The 22,364-nt window shown below is 36.8% G+C and overlaps 1 protein-coding gene across 1 annotated transcript; it reads left to right on the plus strand.

The window, feature by feature from the left end:
* The first annotated feature begins 2,157 nt into the window (after nucleotides 1-2,157).
* LOC122001255 (U3 small nucleolar ribonucleoprotein protein MPP10-like) lies at nucleotides 2,158-16,053 on the plus strand. The gene is made up of 7 exons (XM_042555914.1): nucleotides 2,158-2,359; nucleotides 3,519-3,619; nucleotides 3,714-3,755; nucleotides 3,861-3,929; nucleotides 15,632-15,703; nucleotides 15,778-15,829; nucleotides 15,908-16,053. Exons 1-7 carry the CDS (start codon nucleotides 2,158-2,160, stop codon nucleotides 16,051-16,053), a joined length of 684 nt encoding a protein of 227 aa, XP_042411848.1.
* The last annotated feature ends 6,311 nt before the right edge of the window (nucleotides 16,054-22,364 follow it).

Here is a 22,364-nt window from a genome sequence, read left to right on the forward strand (position 1 = left end):
TTTGAACATATATGGGATGAAATATATATAAGCAGTATTTAGGAACATTTAAATAAATTGGAAATAAAAAGTTTGCGACTGAGGAATCGAAGCTGCAACCTGGGATTTGGTTAAAGCCGGGCTGACCAAGTGTGCTAGCGATCGTTTGTTATTAAAGAAGGAGAAAAATTCTATTTAAGCAGTAGTTAGGAAACAAAGAATAAATAGGAAATAAAATGGTTGCAGCCGAGACTCGAACCCACAAACCGAGTTTTAAGCGAAACGCAGCCAATCAACTGCTCTAGCGGGCTTTGCTAATTTAGGAAGGAGTGAAATATTCTTAAGCAATAGTTGTAAATAAAAAAATCCTAGTTACAAAAGAGGGGAAAGTTTTCCCCGAGCCCTAATTTCCCTTCTCTCCTCTCTTCGGCGTGCGACGGCGATTCTTCTCGGGCGAAATCGTGGCAGCGAGCGATCACGTCTCCGACGGCCGGCGAGGTTGTTCTCCGAGGGGTTTTCTTCACTTCTTGTCAAGGAGAAGCTTTGAGCATGAAGAATAGCCGAGATTTGAAGCTTTACCCGAACCCTAGATCTCCTCCTCGTCGGTTGTAAGTCCAAGAACAAGAGGTAAGTTGCTACTCACCTGCGGTAAGAGTTGTTCCGATTTTAATTTGGTGTTTTTCCTTGTATTTTTGAGCATGCCGTGATGATGAAGGGTTTAAAAAGGGTCTCTGCCGTGAGTTGCTTGCTTCGGATTTGGTTTCTTCTTGATTTCATAGCATGTGGTAAAGGATCTTATACCTAATGTCTTAGAGTTTATATGTCAGATCACAGTATGCGACTTTGTCGATCAAAGGTTCAGCGGTCTTTGACGGTAGAAAGGAAAAGAAAAGGAAATAAATATAGTGCATAGATAAAGATTGTGGGTTAGATTGTTTTTAGCCCCATGATTAACATGTTAGGTCTTATGCTGCCAAGAACTCTTAGTTTTAGATTTGTTCTTGTTTTCCTTGCTGCAATGAAAAGAACAGCCCCTCTTGGAGCTTGTTGCAGTCCGGATTGTAATGGCTTTGTTTTCCTTGCTTGGTATTTGTTTTATTAGATATAGGATGTACCAGTGCATGATCCAGGATCCTTGAATAGAAAAATGATCAAATAAATTTTCTTTATGGATATGCTGTAATGTTATGGAATTGTCAAATTGATCTACAATTACGTCATGTCAGATATTTGTTTATGTAGAGGTGACATACTGTACAATGTAAATGAGGTTTGTTACAGAAGTTTACTGATAGAAGCTTGAAATTTAAATCTGCACAGTAGTAATGTTCTTAGCATGTTATTTAGAAAGTTTCTAACCAGAAACCTCAACTAAATTTACTATTATCTCATTGTCTATTGGTATTCTATCTTGTCTTAGCCTCTTATGATTCAAAAGCATGCAACTTCACTGAATTTGATTTGTGGAAGTGTCAACTTAACTAAGAAATTAGTAGGATTGGATAGAATAACTAGAACCATTGAAGGAACGAGGTAGTATGATAGTTACAATATTTCCTTGGCTGGAATTTAAGGGCAGCAAGTATTCCTTGTTTCTGGTTTTCGTATTTTCCCTCTGTATAGCATTGGGATGGCTAGAAGTTCTCACTACAAGAAAAACATCATTCAACAACACTCAAACGACAATGGTTTTATACCAAACTATTGTCTTTTTTCCTTTTAACAACGGTTTTAACAAAAACTGTTGTCTTTTAGTAATTTTTTGGCCTATGACAATGGTTTTTAAAAACCGTTGTCTATTTATATTTTTTTTGGGGATACGACAACGGTTTTTAAAGGGTACGACAACAGTTTTTTAAAACTGTTGTCTATGTGCACTTTTTTGGGATTGCGACAATGATTTTTAAAAACCATTGTCTATTAAGTGTCGTTGAATGCGATTGTTTTTTCTTTCGCCACTTTTTCTCATTTTTCTGTCTATTAAGTGTTGTTTACGCCTTGTTTTTTTCTGTCTCTTTCCCAAAACCCTACTCTTCGCCGCCTCCTCCTCACCGCCCTCTTCGTCGCCTCCCTCCTCACCGCCCTCTTCGCCGCCTCCCTCCTCGCCGCCCTCTTCGTCGCCTCAACTTTCGGCCTCGCCACCTCCTCCTCGCGGCAGGCACAGAAGCGGACGCTGGTATGGAGGAGCCCAGAAAGACGAACAAGAAGGCAAAGAAAGCAAAGGTTAAGAAAGACAAATGGGGGCAGCCACTGCTTGTCCCTGTCGACGACGCCGAACAAGCGAGTGAAGGCGAGCAATTTCAGTGGACCGTTGAGGAGAAGGCGGTGGTGCCGGAAGAAGGTACCGAATCTCATGAAATTACCAAGGTGGTAGTCAGCGGTATGCCCTACTCCGCGACTGAAAAATAGATCAGGGACTTGTTCAAGGACATCGGTCCCGTCGCTCAGCTTCAGCCCTCTCGATTCCCAGACTCTGGAAACTTCCGTGGCCTCGCCTTTGCCACTTTTCAGGTTCCAACCGTCTTCTTACTCTGAGGGATAATTCTCGAATTTTGCTCCATCATAACTTTTCTCCACATTATCGAACTGTTATATTTTACTTTAATAGAGAAAAATAGTGGCAGGAATATACTGGCTGTAAAGAGTTTATGGCAACATAGAACAACCAATTCTAGGAAATAACAGTAGTGGAATGCCCATGCAGTTGCTGTCCGCATAAAATCAATCATCTTCTATGAAAAATAAAAACTATTAATACAATTTTAAAATTTAAGAAATCGAAGATTAAAACTAGAGAATAGAGAAAATTTTCACATACTAAAGTTTAATCTCTACATTTGTCAATATCATGAAGGAAAGAATGAAGAACACACAACTAGTTGAATTAGATCTGGAAATAGATAGTAGACCCATAAAAATTGTTTATTTATGTAAAGGGGTGCAATTTAACAAACAAATACAAAAATTCAGCAGACTCAATACCTATAAATGAATTCATTATTAGTAAATTTTATTCTAAAAAGGAAAATTTAAGCAAAATACATTTGTAGAAAAGTAAAAACAAAAAAGAGTCAAAACCAACAAAATTTAAATTTTAAGAAGCTATGAAAATGTGCTAGTTGTTGTAAGATTTTTACTGAAAATGTGTGATAATACATATAGTTTGTCAGGAGTAAGTTTATTTGCTGAAATCACTCATTTTACAATTTAACAACGTTTAGGAAGTGCATTTCTCGGTGCTCTAGCATTATGTTTAGGCAAACTTATGGAATTAATTTCTATTTTTTTATCTAACAGAAGTGTTAAGTAATTATATTTACAACCTTTTATTCTTGGACTTTCGTTTACAAAAGTAGTTATCCTCTGTTGATGGTAATTTTCTTAGCAGATAAACTATCCAATCTGGCTAACCGGTCATTGTGCATACCTAGTCTTAGCGTTCATCTTTATTTTTAAAATAATAATAAAAGATTCAGTTTAAGTCTAGTCAATCAGTGTCAGTTCCAGGATTGTGGATACTATTTTTATGCCATCATCAGACAATCTAATTCAAGTTTATGATTTCTTCCAGGGTCATTTTGATGACGTTGAAAGAGCACCTATCTTGCCATCTAAACCCCCTAAGGAGACCAAAGAGATAGTAATTTTCTTGTTCTGTCTAAATTTGGCAACATTAAGATATATAAATTGAACACTTCTAAGTGGGAACAATGTCATAATGGACTTTTTAATAGGATGAAAATAAGAGTAAGAAGGGGCTTGCCGAGATATATGAGGTTCGCTGCTTCATTCATGCAAATCATTTTTATTAATCAGCTAATGCGTGATACATAGACTATGCTCACTTCTCTCTCTCTCTCTCCTTTTTTTTTGTAATTTAGGAAGAATATGCACAGAAGATGAGTCTAGCTCCAGCTCTTCTTTCTGCTTCTGATAAACTTAAGATTGAGGTATTTTACTTGTCCACTTATTTACTATTCTTATGTGGCAAATTTTGTCTTAAAAATTCAAACTGAACCTGTAACGACCCACCTTTTACACTACTACTACTACTCTAAAGGTGGACGTTATCTAACTACTACTCTACTTAACAGGTATGATTAAAAACCACATGGAAACCCTACCGAAAAATTTCGGCAGAGTCTCCCCTGTACCAGTGACCAAATCCACAATACAAACAGTGTATACTCAGCCACAGGCGGCTGGAACATATAATTACACAACCACGCAGTAAATAAAAAAAACAATAACTCAAAGGAAACTATTCTAGCAATGGTAAACAAGTATATAACTCCAACAATAGACATAACAAGCTACAAGTGCGGAATAGACTCAATTACAATCTCAACTTCATCATAGCATTAAGGAGAAATGAAAAAGGAAACTCTAAACAGGTAAGTTTTGACAACTCCTTAGTAAACTCTTGATCTCTCCATAGTCCAGCCATCACACACCTTCATCACCACCACCTTGTCGCCTTCCTTGCTAAATCTTTTCCTTTCCTTTATCTGCAGTAAGAGGAAGTACAGTCTATAAGCAAAATTTGCTTAGTAAGCGCTATCTAACTCACAAAAACATGAATATGCATGTATACAGAATGAACTAGAAACTATATGCTCTAAAAGAAAGTAAAGCAAAAATATATCTGCTCATATCAAACTAATAGCAAAGAAAAGCTAAAGAATCTACTCATATAATTCTAATAGCTAATCTTGCTATACATGGATAAAACTGCATGCTAAAAGATAAAGCTAATCATGCTAAATATCATATCAGGAAACAAATAAAACTAATACTGCATGCTAGAATTCAAAAAAACTAAACTTACTGATTCTAAGCATATGTGAAACTTGTTTCATTTGTTCCAAAACTTATACTTTATTACTTCAAATCAATAATAAAGTTCTTCTTGATTAAAAACTTATACTTTAATACTTAAAAATAATAATCAACTTCTTTCTTGGGCCCAGGCTTAGTACCAATACGCGCTCCCTAATAGAAACTGTGGTAGCTAATCATCAGTCCTACGAGGGTAAAGACCTTGGTCTTACTAGGGCCAAGACCTTGGAATTGGTCACCTGAATTTGTTTAACGATAACCTTGGAAGTCGGGTACTAGCCTCTTTAAAGTAAAATACTTATTAGCTTTTATTACTTCTTCTTTAAATGTCTTGACATTTTAATAGGCACCTTGTGTGCCAAAAATCCCTAAAGTCTTGACTTTGGGATCTACTTAAGGCCTTGGCATTTTTCTTTCTTTTCTTTATCTTTCTTATACTTTTCTTAAACCCAAAATACTGCTAGGGTATTTTCCATATACATATTGAGGTAGCAAAGAAACTTAAATCTATATTTTGCCACAACCTAATCACCTCAAGCTGGTATACAAAAAGAAATCTAGAACCTTAATGCTTTAAAAGAATGGTTGCTCAAGTTATTCTAATAGCAAATGAGAAGTACAGCTCTTGCTCTACTAATAGCATAAATGAAAGCTACATTTGCTAAAGAACTAAACCAAATCTGCACTTAAAATTCTGCATACAAAGTTTAGAAAAAAAATCTGCATACTAGCTTAGAAAAATCTGTCGAATTCTCTTAAGACTAGGTTGTTCTTGTCAAAAACATAGCACAACCAAAACTAAAACCTGCTGAAGCTTAAAATCTATGTAAACTTGTTGGAACAAAACTAGATTAAATAACCTGCTGAATTTGTAACAAAAAGGATTAATATTGCTGAATTGAACCTTAAGAAATCAACTTGCTGAATTGAAACTTTTAAAAATTAAACTTACTGAATTATCAAAACGAAAGGTTGTCCTATGCTCTAATAGAACTGTATGTTTCTGCAGTGAACACAAAGAAAACTTGGACTGAAATAAGCTCCAAAGGCGGTTGTTCTAAGCTCCAAATGGAGCTGTTCTTGTCTGCAGAAATGCACAAAAAAGAAGGTTGTTCTCTGCTACAATTGGAGCTATTCTTAACTACTACAAATACCACAGGAAAATGGGACTGTTGGTGCCCCTTTCCTAACGCAAACCAAACTAAACCTGTTGAAAACTTAGAACCTATATAAAGCTTGTTTCGTTTCAAAATCAAATCCCATATCTAGCAACAGGATACTAATTCTTGCTACTACTGAACTTAAAAGAAAGGAAACTAAGATTGCATGCTACTAAAACTTCAATAAAACAGAACCCTAACCGAAAAGGGAACAACATGGCAGCAAACTTCAGAACAAAACAGAACAAATTTAGAACACAAGAATAAGCAGAGTTCAGAATCTACTCCAATCAAAAACCCTTTCCCTCTTCCTTAGAAATCTCACGGCAGTAAGCCCTAATCCACAATCTTCACAAAAAAATTAGAAACAAAAGGAAAAGAACCCGGAACTATCCTAGTACTGCAGGTGAGTAGCGACTTACCGAGCGTTATTGGACTTACAACCGAGAAGGAAGCCCTTAGGGTTTGCCGAAAGGTGAAGATTCCAGTGATCCCTTGGGGCAACACCTTCTCCTCGATGAAGGGGATCAAAATCGGCAAGGTTTGTCAGAAGAAAGCCTTCGCCGGCCGTCGGAGAAAGGAAACTTAGCTCCGCCGCCTCTTTCGCCCGAGCAGAAGTCGCGACGCTGCACAGAAGAGGAGGAGAAGAAAGGATTTCGGGTTCGTCAAAGACTAAGTTTTCCTTTAAAACTAGGGTTTTTTTTATTATCAACCATAGCTTATATATTTGTAGCTGCCTATTTAATTAGCACCGATCGCTAGCCCAGTTGGTCAGCCAGCTTTTAACCAAATCAAAGGTTTGGGCTTCGATTCCTCCGCCGCGCACTTTTATTCCAATTTATTTTAAACGTTCCAACTATAGCTTAAATCTATTTCTCTCCATACGTGGTTAACAAAACCCGCGTAGCTCAGTTCGTTGGCTGCGTCCGGTTGGGTCAAGTCCGGCCGGAGGTCTTGGGTTCGAGTCTCACCTTCAACATTTTTTTTTCAAAACTTTTTTCTTTTTGTAAACCTACTAAACGACCTCCAAAAATTATGTAAAAATACTCTACAAATTACTAAAAATCTCTAAAATATTTTAAAAGTATTTCCAAATATTTTTATGGACTTTTAGAACTTGAAATAGGGAAAATTGGGTCATTGCAATTCCCCATACCTTATAAAAAGTTCGTCCTCGAACTTAGAATAGCTCTCGATATTTCTGTCTCATACCGTTCTCCCGCTCCCAAGTGATTTCCTGGTGCTTCTGGTTCTTCCAAATGACCTTCACTAGTGGTACTTCTTTGTTTCTCAATCTCTTGACTGCTCTGTCCACTATCTGTGTAGGTCTGCTCTCATAACTAAGATCCTCTTAGATCTGCACTAACTGAGGCTGAATCACTTGGCTAGGGTCGTGGAGACACTTCTTTAGCAGAGAGACATGAAATACATTATGTATTGCTGACATGTCCTGCAGTAAATCCAGCTTGTAAGCTACTTTCCCAATCCTTTCTGTGATCAGGTAAGGTCCTACATAACGAGCACTTAATTTGCCCTTCTTGCCAAATCTCATCACTCCCTTCATAGGAGCGACCTTGAGAAAAACTGAATCCCCTACTTGGAATTCAAGTGGCCTACGGCGTGTGTCAGCATAACTCTTCTGTCTACTCTGGGCAGTCTCAATTCTCTGTCTTATCTTCTGAATAGCCTGATTAGTCTCATCTATCAGCTCTTTTTGAATGCCCAGTTCCACTTCCATCTCTCTTCTTTCACCTGCTTCTTGCCAGCAAATGGGTGATCTGCACTTCCTGCCATACAATGCCTCATAAGGAGCCATCTTGATGGTGGCCTGATAGCTGTTGTTGTAGGTAAATTCAGCTAAGCACAGGTACTTGCACCAACTTCCCTTGAAATCTAGTGCACAAGATCTGAGCATATCTTCTAGAATCTGATTTACTCGCTCTGTCTGTCCATCAGTCTGAGGATGGAAGGCTGTGCTGAACTTGAGTTTGGTGCCTAGTGCAGTCTGAACACACTCCCAGAAGTGAGAGGTGAAGCGCCCATCTCTATCAGAAACAATAGATTTAGGAACTCAGTGAAGTCTGATCACCTCTTTAACATATAGCTGTGCCAACTGCTCTATAGAGTGAGACACCTTGATGGCTAGAAAATGAGCAGACTTGGTCAATCTGTCTACTATCACCCATATTGCATCATATCCATTTGTGGTTCTTGGGAGACCTGTTATGAAGTCCATGGATATGTCTTCCCACATCCACTCTGGTATAGGAAGAGGCTGTAGAACTCCTCCTGGTCTCTGGTGTTCTTTTTTGACCCTCTGACATGTCAGGCTGGTACTGACATATTTAGCTACATCTCTTTTGAGTCCAGACCACCAGAATCTCTGTTTCACATCTTGATACATCTTGGTAGAACCAGGATGCATGGAATAAGGTGTACTATGAGCTTCTTCTAAAATTTTCTTTCTCAGCTCTTCATCATTGGGAACACAAAGGCGGCTCCCCTGATAAAGAATTCCACTGTCTGATACTCGAAACTCCGAATTTCTTTCTTCTTGTATCCCTTGCTTGATCTTTTGGATATCTGGATCTTCACTTTGCTTTCTCTGTATATCCTCAAGTAGGGTTGACTCTAAGGTCAATGCAGAGAGTTGCCCATAAATAATTTCCATTCCAAAATCTGACAACTCCTTCTGCAGTGGTAGGGCTAATGATGATAAAGACATCAGGGATGCACTGGATTTTCTGCTTACTGCATCTGCCACTTTATTAGCTTTGCCTGGGTGGTAGAGGATTTCACAGTCATAATCTTTGACCAACTCTAGCCACCTACGTTGTCTCATGTTTAAGTCCTTCTGAGTGAAAAAGTACTTAAGACTCTGATGGTCTGTGAAAATTCTACACTAAACGCCATACAAATAATGTCGCCAGAGTTTTAGTGCAAAGACCATAGCTGCCAGATCAAGATCATGAGTGGGGTAGTTCTTTTCATAATCTTTGAGTTGTCTGGAAGCATAAGCTATCACTTTTCCTTCCTGCATGAGTACAACTCCTAAGCCCATCTTGGAAGCATCATTGTAGATGTCAAAACTCCTGTCACTTTCTGGAACTGTCAGGATAGGAGCACTGGTCAGTCTCTTCTTGAGCTCTTGGAAACTCTGCTCACATTTATCTGACCATTCAAACTTCTTGTTCTTCCTGGTGAGGGCTGTTAGTGGAGAGGCTATCCTGGAAAAGTCCTCCATGAATTTCCTGAAGTACCCAGCTAAACCAAGGAAGCTTCTAATATCTCTGGCATTCTTGGGTCTACTCCAGTTGTTGACTGCTTCTATTTTGGCTGGATCCACTTGGATGCCTTCTTTAGAAATTATGTGACCAAGAAATACCACCTGATCTAACCAGAACTCGCACTTTGAGAACTTAGCGTAAAGCTGCTTTTGCTGAAGAGTCTGCAGTACTATCCTCAAGTGCGTGTCATGCTCCTCTGGGGTTCTGGAGTAGATTAGAATGTCGTCGATGAACACAATGACAAATTTGTCAAGGTATTCTCTGAACACTCTGTTCATCAGGTCCATGAAAACTGCAGGTGCATTAGTCACACCAAAAGGCATGACTACGAACTCGTAGTGTCCTTATCTGGTCCTGAAAGTTGTTCTGGGTATGTCTCTTTCCTTCACTTTTAGCTGATGGTACCTAGAGCGCAGGTCTATCTTTGAGAATACTGTCGTCCCTCTCAACTGATTAAATAAGTCGTCGATCCTGGGAAGGGGGTACTTGTTCTTGATTGTCACTTGATTCAGAGCTCTATAATCTATGCACATCCGTATAGATCCGTCCTTTTTCTTGACGAACAACACGGGAGCTCCCCATGGTGAATGACTAGGGCAGATGAAGCCTTTGTCAAGCACCTCCTGAAGTTGTTCTTGTAGTTCTTTCAGCTCTACTGGAGACATACGGTATGGAGCTTTTGAAATTGGATCGGTACCAGGAACCAGTTCAATCTCAAACTCCACTTCTCTGTTGGGAGGTAGTCCAGGTAGCTCTTCTGGGAATACCTCTGGATACTCACAGACTACCCAAACTTTCTCCTACTTGGGTGTTTCTTGTTCTTCTGTACTCACAATGTGCACAAGAAAACCAACACACCCTTTAGCTAACATCTGGTGAGCTGTGAGAGAAGAAAGGAACTTCTGGGTCTTCCTCTTTGGCACCCCTGTGAACTCAAAGGATGGTTCACCTTCTGGACTAAAGATCACTTTCCTTCTGCGGCAGTCCAATGAAGCACTGTACTTGCTGAGGAAATCTATACCCAAAATGATATTGAAATCCTGTATGGCGAGGACAACCAGATTTATACATAGCTCACGGTCTAAAATTCTGATTGGTATAGCCCAAAGCCACTGGTTGGATTCCATGACTTCCCCAGAAGGTAGGGTCGTCAGGAACATGGAGTTCATGTTTTCTGTAGGTACCTGTAATTCTTTGGCAAAGGGTACTGATACAAAAGAATGGGTCGCTCCAGTATCAAATAGTGCAGTAGCTAAATGCTGAAAAATAACTTCTTGACCTGTAACGACCGTCGAGGCACTAGCAGCTTCTTCTTTGGTGAGGGAGAATACTCTGGCACTGGCTGGAACTGGTGGGGCTTCCAACCTTCCTTGACTGATCTGAGGTCCTTCCAGAGTTGCAGGCATATAATGTAGCTGAGGTTTGCCTCCATATTGTATTAGCTGTGGCTGAGGTGCTTTGAGCTTGTTAGGGCATTCTTTAGCCATGTGTCCTTCCTGCCCACATGAATAGCATCCAATCTTACCCAAAAGACAGGCTCCTGGATGTGTTCTCCCACATTTAGGACAGAGAGGGAACTTGGTCTGCTTATTTGCTGGTCCTCCTTTCTGGTGACCTCCTGAGTTCCACTGCTTTCTTTTGTTACCCTTGCCTTTCCAGTTCTACTTATTTGCCTGAGGTTTCTGACTCCCAGCTGTCTTGTCTTCGATCTTGACTGGCTTATGCTGCGCTCGTTGTACCCTGATGCTGTCCAGATACTGCTCAGCAACTAATGCTCTGCTGACCAGCTCTTCGCCAGTCTGGGGCCAGTGAGCTCCTCAGCATCCTAAGCATCAATCTGACTCGTTCCTTCTCCGTGCTTACTAGCTCTGGGCAGAGACGAGCTAGCATATTGAATTTCTCTACTGCTTCTTCCACTGACAGGTCACCTTGTCTGAATTCTATGAACTCCTCATAATGCTTATTGGTGATCCGCTGACGGAATAATTCTTCATAAAACTCTGCTTCAAAGTCAGTCCAGCTCATCTAATTAATTGTTCTCTTGCTTTTAACTCTCTCCCACCGCATACGAGCATCTCCAGATAGGCAGAATGAGGTACACTTGACCTTCTCGACTTCTGGCCAGTCAAGAAGCTCCATGGTGCTCTCCAGTGTCTTGAACCAAGCCTGAGCATCCCAGGGCTCAGTCGTGCCTGAGAAACTCTCTGGCTTCAGTTTCAGCCACTGTATCAGATATGCTTCTTGTCTTCTAGGTGTTGTGGGGACTTCAAGGACAGCTGGTGGAACCTCAGTCACCACTGGAGTCTCCACATTAATGGTTGGAGGAGTGGGAGGGACTTGCTGCTGATTCGCCATCAGATTGACGATCACTTGCTGCTGCTCTGCTAGTTGTCTCTGGAGTTGAGCAACAACTTCAGAGAGATTTGGTTCAGCTACTCTGGGCTCTTCGTCCTCCTGAGCTTGGCCCTCAGTACTAGCGGTACAGGGACGTCCTCTTCTTGACATCTAGTTATACAAGAAAAAGAAAGACTTGATATATTCTCTATCCTTTCTAAACAAACTTAGGTATATAGATAAAAGAGAAATAAAACTTCTATCTTACTAAAGCGCATACAAGCAAATACCCTATACTGCAAATAATAAAGAAAGCATAAAAGGAAAAACTTAAATACTTTCTTACTTGAAGACGGCAAAGATGGTGCTGATGTGTGATGCTGGATAATGGGGACTGCTCTTATACCAACTATAACGACCTACCTTCTACACTACTACTACTACTCTAAAGGTGGACGTAACCTAACTACTACTCTACTTAACAGGTATGATTAAAAACCATATGGAAACCATACCGAAAAATTTCGGCAGAGTCTCCCCTGTACCAGTGACCAAATCCACAATACAAACAGTGTATACTCAGCTATAGGCGGCTGTAACATATAATTACACAACCACGCAGTAAATAAAAAAAATAATAACTCAAAGGAAACTATTCTAGCAATGGTAAACAAGTATATAACTCCAACAATAGACATAACAAGCTACAAGTGCGGAATAGACCCAATTTCAATCTCAACTTCATCATAGCATTAAGGAGAAAAGAAAAAGGAAACTCTAAACAGGTAAGTTTTGACAACTCCTTAGCAAACTCTTGATCTCTCCATAGTCCAGCCATCACACACCTTCATCACCACCACCTTGTCGCCTTCCTTGCTAAATCTTTTCCTTTCCTTTATCTGCAGTAAGAGGAAGTGCAGTCTATAAGCAAAATTTGCTTAGTAAGCGCTATCTAACTCACAAAAACATGAATATGCATGTATACAGAATGAACTAGAAACTATATGCTCTAAAAGAAAGTAAAGCATAAATATATCTGCTCATATCAAACTAATAGCAAAGAAAAGCTAAAGAATCTACTCATATAATTCTAATAGCTAATCATGCTATACATGGATAAAACTGCATGCTAAAAGATAAAGCTAATCATGCTAAATATCATATCAGGAAACAAATAAAACTAATATTGCATGCTAGAATTCAAAAAAACTAAACTTACTGATTCTAAGCATATGTGAAACTTGTTTCATTTGTTCCAAAACTTATACTTTATTACTTCAAATCAATAATAAAGTTCTTCTTGATTAAAAACTTATACTTTAATACTTAAAAATAATAATCAACTTCTTTCTTGGCCCCAGGCTTAGTACCAATGCGCGCTCCCGAATAGAAACTGTGGTAGCTAATCATCAGTCCTACGAGGGTAAAGACCTTGGTCTTACTGGGGCCAAGACCTTGGAATTGGTCACCTGGATTTGTTTAACGACAACCTTGGAAGTCGGGTAATAGCCTCTTTAAAGTAAAATACTTATTATCTTTTATTACTTCTTCTTTAAATGTCTTGACATTTTAATAGGCACCTTGTGTGCCAAAAATTCCTAAAGTCTTGACTTTGGGATCTACTTAAGACCTTGGTCTTTTTCTTTCTTTTCTTTATCTTTCTTATACTTTTCTTAAACCCAAAATACTGCTAGGGTATTTTCCATATACATATTGAGGTAGCAAAGAAACTTAAATCTATATTTTGCCACAACCTAATCACCTCAAGCTGGTATACAAAAAGAAATCTAGAACCTTAATGCTTTAAAAGAATGGTTGCTCATGTTATTCTAATAGCAAATGAGAAGTACAGCTCTTGCTCTACTAATAGCATAAATGAAAGCTGCATTTGCTAAAGAACTTAACCAAATCTGCACCTAAAATTCTGCATACAAAGCTTAGAAAAAAAAATCTGCATACTAGCTTAGAAAAATCTGCCGAATTCTCTTAAGACTAGGTTGTTCAAGTCAAAAACATAGCACAACCAAAACTAAAACCTGCTGAAGCTTAAAATCTATGTAAACTTGTTTGAACAAAACTAGATTAACTAACCTGCTGAATTTGTAACAAAAAGAATTAGTTTTGCTGAATTGAACCTTAAGAAATCAACTTGCTGAATTGAAACTTTTAAAAATTAAACTTGCTGAATTATCAAAACGAAAGGTTGCCCTATGCTCTAATAGAACTGTACGTTTCTGCAGTGAACACAAAGAAAACTTGGACTGAAATAAGCTCCAAAGGCGGTTGTTCTAAGCTCCAAATGGAGCTGTTCTTGTCTACAGAAATGCACAAAAAAGAAGGTTGTTCTCTGCTACAATTGGAGCTATTCTTAACTACTGCAAATACCACAGGAAAATGGGACTGTTGGTGCCCCTTTCCTAACGCAAACCAAACTAAACCTGTTGAAAACTTAGAACCTATATAAAGCTTGTTTCGTTTCAAAATCAAATCTCATATCTAGCAACAGGATACTAATTCTTGCTACTACTGAACTTAAAAGAAAGGAAACTAAGAACGCATGCTACTAAAACTTCAATAAAACAAAACCCTAACCAAAAAGGGAACAACATGGCAGCAAACTTCAGAACAAAACAGAACAAATTCGGAACACAAGAATAAGCAGAGTTCAGAATCTAATCCAATCAAAAACCCTTTCCCTCTTCCTTAGAAATCTCACGGCAGTAAGCCCTAATCCACAATCTTCACAAAAAAATTCAAAAAAAAAGGAAAAGAACCCGGAACTATCCTACTGCAGGTGAGTAGCGACTTACCGAGCGTTATTGGACTTACAACTGAGAAGGAAGCCCTTAGGGTTTGCGGAAAGGTGAAGATTCCAGTGATCCCTTGCGGAAACACCTTCTCCTCGATGAAGGGGATCAAAATCGGCAAGGTTTGTCGGAAGAAAGCCTTCACCGGCCGTCGGAGAAAGGAAACATAGCTCCGCACCTCTTTCGCCCGAGCAGAAGTCGTGACGCCACGCAGAAGAGGAGGAGAAGAGAGGATTTCGAGTTCGTCAAAGACTAAGTTTTCATTTAAAACTAGGGTTTTTTTTAATTATCAACTATAGCTTATATATTTGTCGCTGCGTATTTAATTAGCACCGATTGCTAGCCCAGTTTGTCAGCTAGCTTTTAACCAAATCAAAGGTTTGGGCTTCGATTCCTTCGCCGCGCACTTTTATTCCAATTTATTTTAAACATTCCAACTATAGCTTAAATCTATTTCTCTCCATACTTGGTTAACAAAACCCGCGTAGCTCAGTTGGTTGGCTGCGTCTGGTTGGGTCAAGTCTGGCCGGAGGTCTTGGGTTCGAGTCTCATCTTCAACGTTTTTTTTTCAAAACATCTTTTTTTTTGTAAACCTACTAAACGACCTCCAAAAATTACATAAAAATACTCTAAAAATTCTTAAAAATCTCTAAAATATTTTAAAAGTATTTCCAAATATTTTTATGGACTTTTAGAAATGGAAATAGGGAAAATTGGCTCGTTACAGAACCCTGGCAATTAGTAGCTATTTTTACCAAAATTATTTGCATTTTTTTCAATATCTAATTTCAGCTGCTGGTAGGATAGTAATCATAGTTTAGTGATTGATGGCTGATGAGAATGAGAATTTGTATGTCTTAGGTGTCAGTTTATAACTCTTCATCAATGCATTTTCTTTAAGCTCCTTACAACTGTTGTATTCTCACTAATGAGAAATTATATTGAAACCTCTCAAGCTCTTTGGGTTTTCCCTCCTTTTTGTTTGTTTGCTTGGGAAACTTTCTCAGAAGTCCTGATGGAAGATTATATTATCGATAGATGTCTTTCTTACTGATGCATATAATGACTTTACTTTATAGCCAAAAAAACTGACATTGGGATATTTGCAATCTGAATTTGTTAATAATACAGATCCACAAGATCTATTGTATTGATCTGCGATAACATCTGGTTGCTTGTGTAGCTTCTCAGCTTTTCTCATACACTATTTCTTTTATGCCTGCAGGCAACAATGCTATTCAAAAAGATTTCCTTAAAGTTGGATGCGCTGTCTCACTTCCATTTTGCTCCAAAGCCGGTTAGCAATAAAGCTTATCAAGTGTTTAATTCTTTTAGTATTTATTTCTTGATTGACCATAAGTTTTGATGTAGGTTATTGAGGACATGTCTATACAAGTCAATGTAGCTGCTCTAGCAATGGAAGGGGTAAAAATATCTTTTGGAGTTGTCTTTTAGTTTATGGTAAAAACAGTTTCAAGTCACTGAAATACAATGGTTTTGCAAGTTGCTCCATTGGTCGTCTCAGATGCGGCTATGCTTGCCCCTGAGGAGATTTTTCATGGAAAAGGAAACATCAAAGAAGAGGCAGAGTTAACAAAAGAAGAGAGGAAAAGGAGACGGGCCAACCAGAAAAGAAGATTTAGATGATTGAAAGGTATCCTTTATTCGCATATTTATGGTTCTGCTTATTTTCATGCTTGTCTACAATCTGTGCATAATGGTCAAAAAAAATAGTGGCGAACTTGTGACAGACATGATCCACCACTTAGAATTATATAGTTCTTGTGCACAGGATTGCATAATTTCATTCTGCTCTTTTTAGGTGTCCTCAAGAATATTGGGAAGAATGCCGACAAGCTAAAAAAATGAAGAGACTTTAATAAATTAAGGAGCACTAGGAGCTGCAATCCCTCCTCTTCACCGAAATCTAAGTAGAAAATCTTATGTTATATTGTTCTACCTTTGTTTTAATAGTGTTATCATTTTGTTGGTTGCTTATGAAATTTTGTTGGTTGCTTATGAAATTTCTTCAGAATGTTATAGATATTATTTTTGAATGTTAGAAAATTGTATATTAAATTTTATTTTGAAATTTAGTATTTTGAATGATTTATAATATTGGAAAATTATGTACTAATTTTTTTTTTCTAAAAAAAGACAACGGTTTTTCACTATTGTCGTAAATAGTTTAAAATTGTTGTTGAATACCCTGTTATTAAAGGTAGACGCTCAAAAATAACGGTGAAAAACTGTTGTCTTTGAAGGAAAAGACAACAGTTTTTCACTGTTGTAAAAATGTTGCCTTTTCCTTCAAAGACAATGGTTAAAAATTGTTGTCTTTAGGCACCCCTTTTAACAACACGACCTTTAACAACAGTTCAAAATGGACTACAACAATGGTGAAAAACCGTTGTTGTTAGGTTTTTTTCTTATAGTGTCAAGTGTAACTAGTGTGATTTGTTTTCTTTGTCTTGGATTTCCTTTGCTGTTTGTGGGCAAGTTAATTTGAGACAATTATAGTGTTTGCACTAATAATTAATTAAAGGCAATGAGTTAGGAATCATTACTATCATTAGAAGTTGTACATGCCAAATTGGTGTTAATTCCAATCATACCTTCAACTATGTTCGTATGTTTCACCTGCCAAACCTTTGAGAGGAACCTGCTGGCTGAATATTATGGTGTAAATGTCACGAACAACCCCTTTAGAGTTTAAGTGCAGAATTTTCCATCTTGTTCTTTGGTGGTGCAGTTTGGTTCTTCATTAAGTGTAGATTTAGTTTAGTTCTTTAGCAAATGCAGATTTTCAATAAGAGTATATTTTCTAGTTATGTTTGCTATGAGTTGAGCATGACCAGTTTTCTTTGCTAATAGATATGCACGAGTATATGGTTTAGTTTCTTTAGAGTGCAGATTTGAAGTTTACTACTTCCTTAACGAGCAAGAATAGCTCTTAATTTAAAGCATGTGTTTCATTAAATCTTTTTAGAAGATTATAAGTAGTTATAAGTAAAGAAAGGACCAAGGTCTCGATAGGATCTCTAAATTTCAGAATTTGGGATCAGCAGCACGCCAAGTGCTCGAAGAAATGCGGAGGCATTCTATAATAAAAGAATTAGAAGATAAGAAACATTTTAGTTCTTTCCTTTCTTGTGGAAATTTCCGGTGTAGATTAAGAGGTTTCAAGTATATTCCTTTGTAGATTTGTGAGGTTCTGTTGGGTTAAAGATGTTCTTTACATGATATGATAAGTTTTGAGGAAGTCTTTAGGCACGCTTTTTGATTGTGTTTGTACAAAATTGAGGAAGTCTTGCAGTTTAGAATGAGTTAGATTAATTTGTAGCATGTTAGTTTCAGATTTCATGAAAACATTTCAGTTGTAGATTTTCAGTTTTAGTTTATATATATATCTATGCAGCGAACTGCCTTTTATTTCAAGTATATATAAAGTTAGATTTATCTTTAAGCTTTTAGTTTCCCTTTGTTCTGCTAATTGGCAATGAACACAGAATGACTTGGATTAAGTATTGGTTTATTAGGCTAATTGGAGGTTGATCCGGCAGTGATTTTGGTTTATTTTATGATGAAGTAGGTAGTGTAATCTCTTTAGTGCAGAAGTGTGGATGAAGGAGTGAAGATGAGCATATGTAATATGTTGTTTTGGTGAGTATCATGTATTAAGACTAAAAGATGATTTGAAGTGATGTAATGAATTTAACAGGTGAGAAGTATGTGAGTGTTTTTGATATGCAAGTAGTAACTTCAGAGTAGAAGTTTAGTTTAGAAGATGAGAAAAGAGAGTTATATGTTAGATCAATTCTGAGCATGATTTCTACTCTTTCTAGATGACCCTAATGTTGGTACAATATTTGTTTAATGACAAACCTTTCTTCTAGATAGGGTAATGGTTAGTTCAGATAACTCTTAATCATGACTAAAGGAGCAAGATTGTAGAATGAGTAGAGTTGAAGTTTACCTCATGTAGTTAAATTTGTGTAGTTGTGATCCATCGATTTTATGATATTTGAATGTTACTGCACTATTGAGGTTCAATGTAGTTGCTTCACCTAACTGCTTAGGAGGTTTGGAATTATGGAACAACTAAAGTTGTAGTCTTTATTTTTAAATACAGATAGTTTATAGAAAGCATTATAGAACAAGGATTTAGATTTCTTTTAAATATGCATGATTGTGTGTTACCTAGTTGATCTCACTTATAGATGCATATTTAAAAATACCCTAACAGTATTTTGAGTTTAAGAAAAGTATAAGAAAGATAAAAAAAAGAAAGTAAAAGGCCAAGGCTTAAGTAAATCCCAAAGTCAAGACTTTAGGGATTTTGGCACACAAGGTGCTTATTAAAATGCCAAGGCATTATATATTAGAAGTATTAAAAGATAACAAGTATTTTACTTTTATCAGTGGCACTGTGTTGGACTCTCAGTTGTCCTTGGGTAGGGCTCCCATAGTCGTCCCTAGGTTTAGATAACCTAGTATACCCTACTAGATTCGGGACTAGCTACCTCGAGTCAAGTTAGGGATGCGCGCAAAGTAAGTACAATTCCCAGGGCCCAAGAAGAAGTTGATTATTATTTTGAAGTATTATAAGTATAAGTTTTTTTGAACAAATAAAATAAGTTTCACATAAGTAGTAAAGAATAAGTCTTTAAGCGAGTGAAATAAGATTCGGAAGGCACTACAACAAAAACCTTCATAGACATCGGTTTTCCACCGGTGTCTATTTGATTTTCGACCGATGTCTATTAAGCTGATGTTAAAAGTCTGTCATTTTAGACATCGGGGTTAAAACCGGTGTAGTATCACTTAACAACACCGGTCTTCGAATCGGTTATTAACCGGTGTAGTATCACTTAACGACACCGTTGAATCAACGGTGTAAAACTGATGTAATATTGTATGTTAATAACACCAGTTTTGGCAGCGGTAAATGACCGATGTAATATTACTTTATAACACCGGTTTTACATCGGTGGAAAACCGATGTAGTATGTATATTTTTTAACAGCACATATTTGATTTTAAAACCGACAATAACAAAAAAAAAATACACAAATATTCACAAATTGTACAAATATTCTTCATTCAATAATATCCATAAAATACACAAATATTCACAAATTATATAAATAATCTTCTTACAACAATATCCATAAAATACCCAAACATTCATTTTACATCAAAAGCTAGCTAATAGATATCAAAATCAAGGTAGAACATTATTTTAACACATCAAGGTAAAACCGCACTTCAAATGTAATCTAGCATGCATTCAGCCCACTCGAACCGCACTTCATCAATTTCAACTCTGGAGTACTTGAGATTTGTAAACTGTAAAAACACATAAATCCACCATATGTCAAATAACTAAAACAAATGTGTACATGTATCAAATAAAATAGAATACTGAGTTTTTAAAGGATGTTGTGGAAGATAACGAATATAACATAGAATCTAAAACTTTCATATATGACACTTAGTATATGCTGCTTAGAATATAACATAGATAATTTGCTCCTTCTAATTCAAGTGTACAGATTGATAAGAACCGACAACATCATTCAACAACTTACTAGGCATGATAATGGTTGAACAAAGAAATATGACTACACAACAAATCCAGTGAAGGAAGCATAGAAGAACAAATCTACCTCTGATGAAGAGATATACTATTTATTGTACTACCTCTGATGCCATCTTGGTATCCTGAATATCCTGCACTAAGCCCCCTATTTTCTGTGATTTCTGCTACCAACCACAGCAGCAAGGAATGCGGCAAGAAGGCAGCTACCTCCTTAGTTCAACACCCAAAACAACAAGTTAGAGCTTCCTTTTGGGTCCATTCAATCCTCTAGTAAGTAGAAACTATTTTCCCTTTGGTTTATGATGAATTTGGAGTGTCTTGACCTAAGATATAATCCTCTTGTATCCCTCTATATTAAAGGCCAGCATACATGGAAAATTCAGCATGTTCTTTTGAAGTCAAAAAGACTAGTTTAAATCATCATGCAATATACCAATCATTCACAAAAAGTTTGACAACAGAAAATATCATAACATGAGGTATATATCCCATGTGACATGATATGCTAATCACTACTGCATGCACAACTGGGCTATAAAGAAACATGGTTAAGAGTGATGCAACTAGGTAAATACTGAAATGAACAAAAAATAACAGCAAATTGGAGAACTGCATCATCATCCAAGAAGGAAATCTGAAAACGAAAATATATATATATATATATATATATATATATATATATATATATATATATATATATATATATATATATTTACAAAGCAAGAATCATGTAAAAACTATAGTTATTTAAAACTGAAATAAATCAGCCAAGCAAAGATAAATTTCATGGCAAACAAATAATTATCTCATCACTGCTAGAACACAAATATATTAAAAAAAATCACTACCCCATGAAAACCCCATTAAACTGACCTAAACAAACTAAGATAAATACAGTTAAATGAACTAGCTAAACATAGTAGGGTATTTGCATTTAGCAACTACAATTAGGATGCTTGTATGCTAATTACTTTGTGTGAATTCCTACTATATCAACCACAGTAAATTTATCTAATACCATTAAAGAATTTTGTTTGTATGCTAATTACTTTGTGTGAATTCCTACTATATCAACCACAATAAATTTATCTAATACCATTCAAGAATTTTGTCATTTACCGTCAAAGAAATCATCTAATATCAAATTATCAATTAATGGTGATAATGAACTTTAATTTTTCTTGTATTCCAATACACTACTGTACTTCCAGCAGAATCAAATTGCTTATTTCCAGATGAATAGGCGCAAACATAAAAATTAGTAAAATTAAAATTTAAAAATGGACTTACCTTAGCTCCTTCATCGCCAATATTATTTCCTGATAGGTTCAGAGTTTTAAGCATGGTATTCGTCTGAAGAACACGATAAAATGCCTTTAGGCCAACTGCTATAATCCCATTGCCAGAAAAATCAACTTCCTCTACTGCCTGAGACTTGAAAAAAAACTAATGAGATGCTAAACGACACAAAAATTTGGCTACTTGTTAACAAGAGGCGAGCAAAAAAGGAAAAGCAATCCAGTGCAAGAATGCAGAACATATCAACTTTTAGAATATCACAATGATCCATAATGATTAACATACAAATTGAAAAACTTAATCTTAAGCAGTATGAATGTGAAGATGAAAATAAAATGAGAGGACGTCACCACACAATCACTAAAATGGGCTTAATATTATGTGTAATAAACAATGAAAAAAAAAGAATCTGAATTTCACTCAACATGACTGGTTGCTAGACTATCCATGCAAAATTTCCTTAAAGAAAACATAAGTATTTGTGATTAAATGAGTGTCAAGAGGGTAGATGTGTCCACAAAATTATTACTCGTGGAAGGCTGTCCCATGGTAATTCAACAAGCGGTTCACAAATTTAAAAAAAAAGTTCCATGCAATAAGTAAAGTTCAGGAAGGATAAGTTTCACTACTATCGAGCCCCGGGACCAACAGAGTTTAGATGTCTGGTAGAAGTGTTGTATGCAAAATCAAGAACATCATTCTAAAATTTATAATTACAATAGTATCAGATATACGGCCTTTGATTTGTCTAACAGCTGTTCTTTAATAATGATATGTATCAGATTCAGAATTATGTGATTGAACTTTAGAATTAGCTAGCATTTGCACATTAGTGGCCTCAACACATTTTGCATGCATTACAGATTTCCTTCCATAATATATTTTATTATTTACTCGAAACCAAATTCATTGATGGGGGAGCATTGCTAGAAGAAATTTAAAATGATTGTCATTGTAAAGATAAATAAGAAATCATGATTTCAGAATGATATAATTTATACACATACGTAAGGCCAGTGCCATCTATGTCAAACTCCAAATGGATGCAGGACCGGTC

Source organism: Zingiber officinale, chromosome 1A, assembly GCF_018446385.1.
Source record: "Zingiber officinale cultivar Zhangliang chromosome 1A, Zo_v1.1, whole genome shotgun sequence".
Lineage (NCBI taxonomy): Eukaryota > Viridiplantae > Streptophyta > Magnoliopsida > Zingiberales > Zingiberaceae > Zingiber > Zingiber officinale.

Coding starts and splice junctions, on each gene's coding strand:
- LOC122001255 (XM_042555914.1), top strand. CDS start 2,158: ATGGAGGAGCCCAGAAAGACGAACAAGAAGGCAAAGAAAGCAAAGGTT. Junction 3,620..3,713: donor CTAAGGAGACCAAAGAGATA/GTAATTTTCTTG, acceptor ACTTTTTAATAG/GATGAAAATAAGAGTAAGAA. Junction 3,756..3,860: donor GGCTTGCCGAGATATATGAG/GTTCGCTGCTTC, acceptor TTTGTAATTTAG/GAAGAATATGCACAGAAGAT.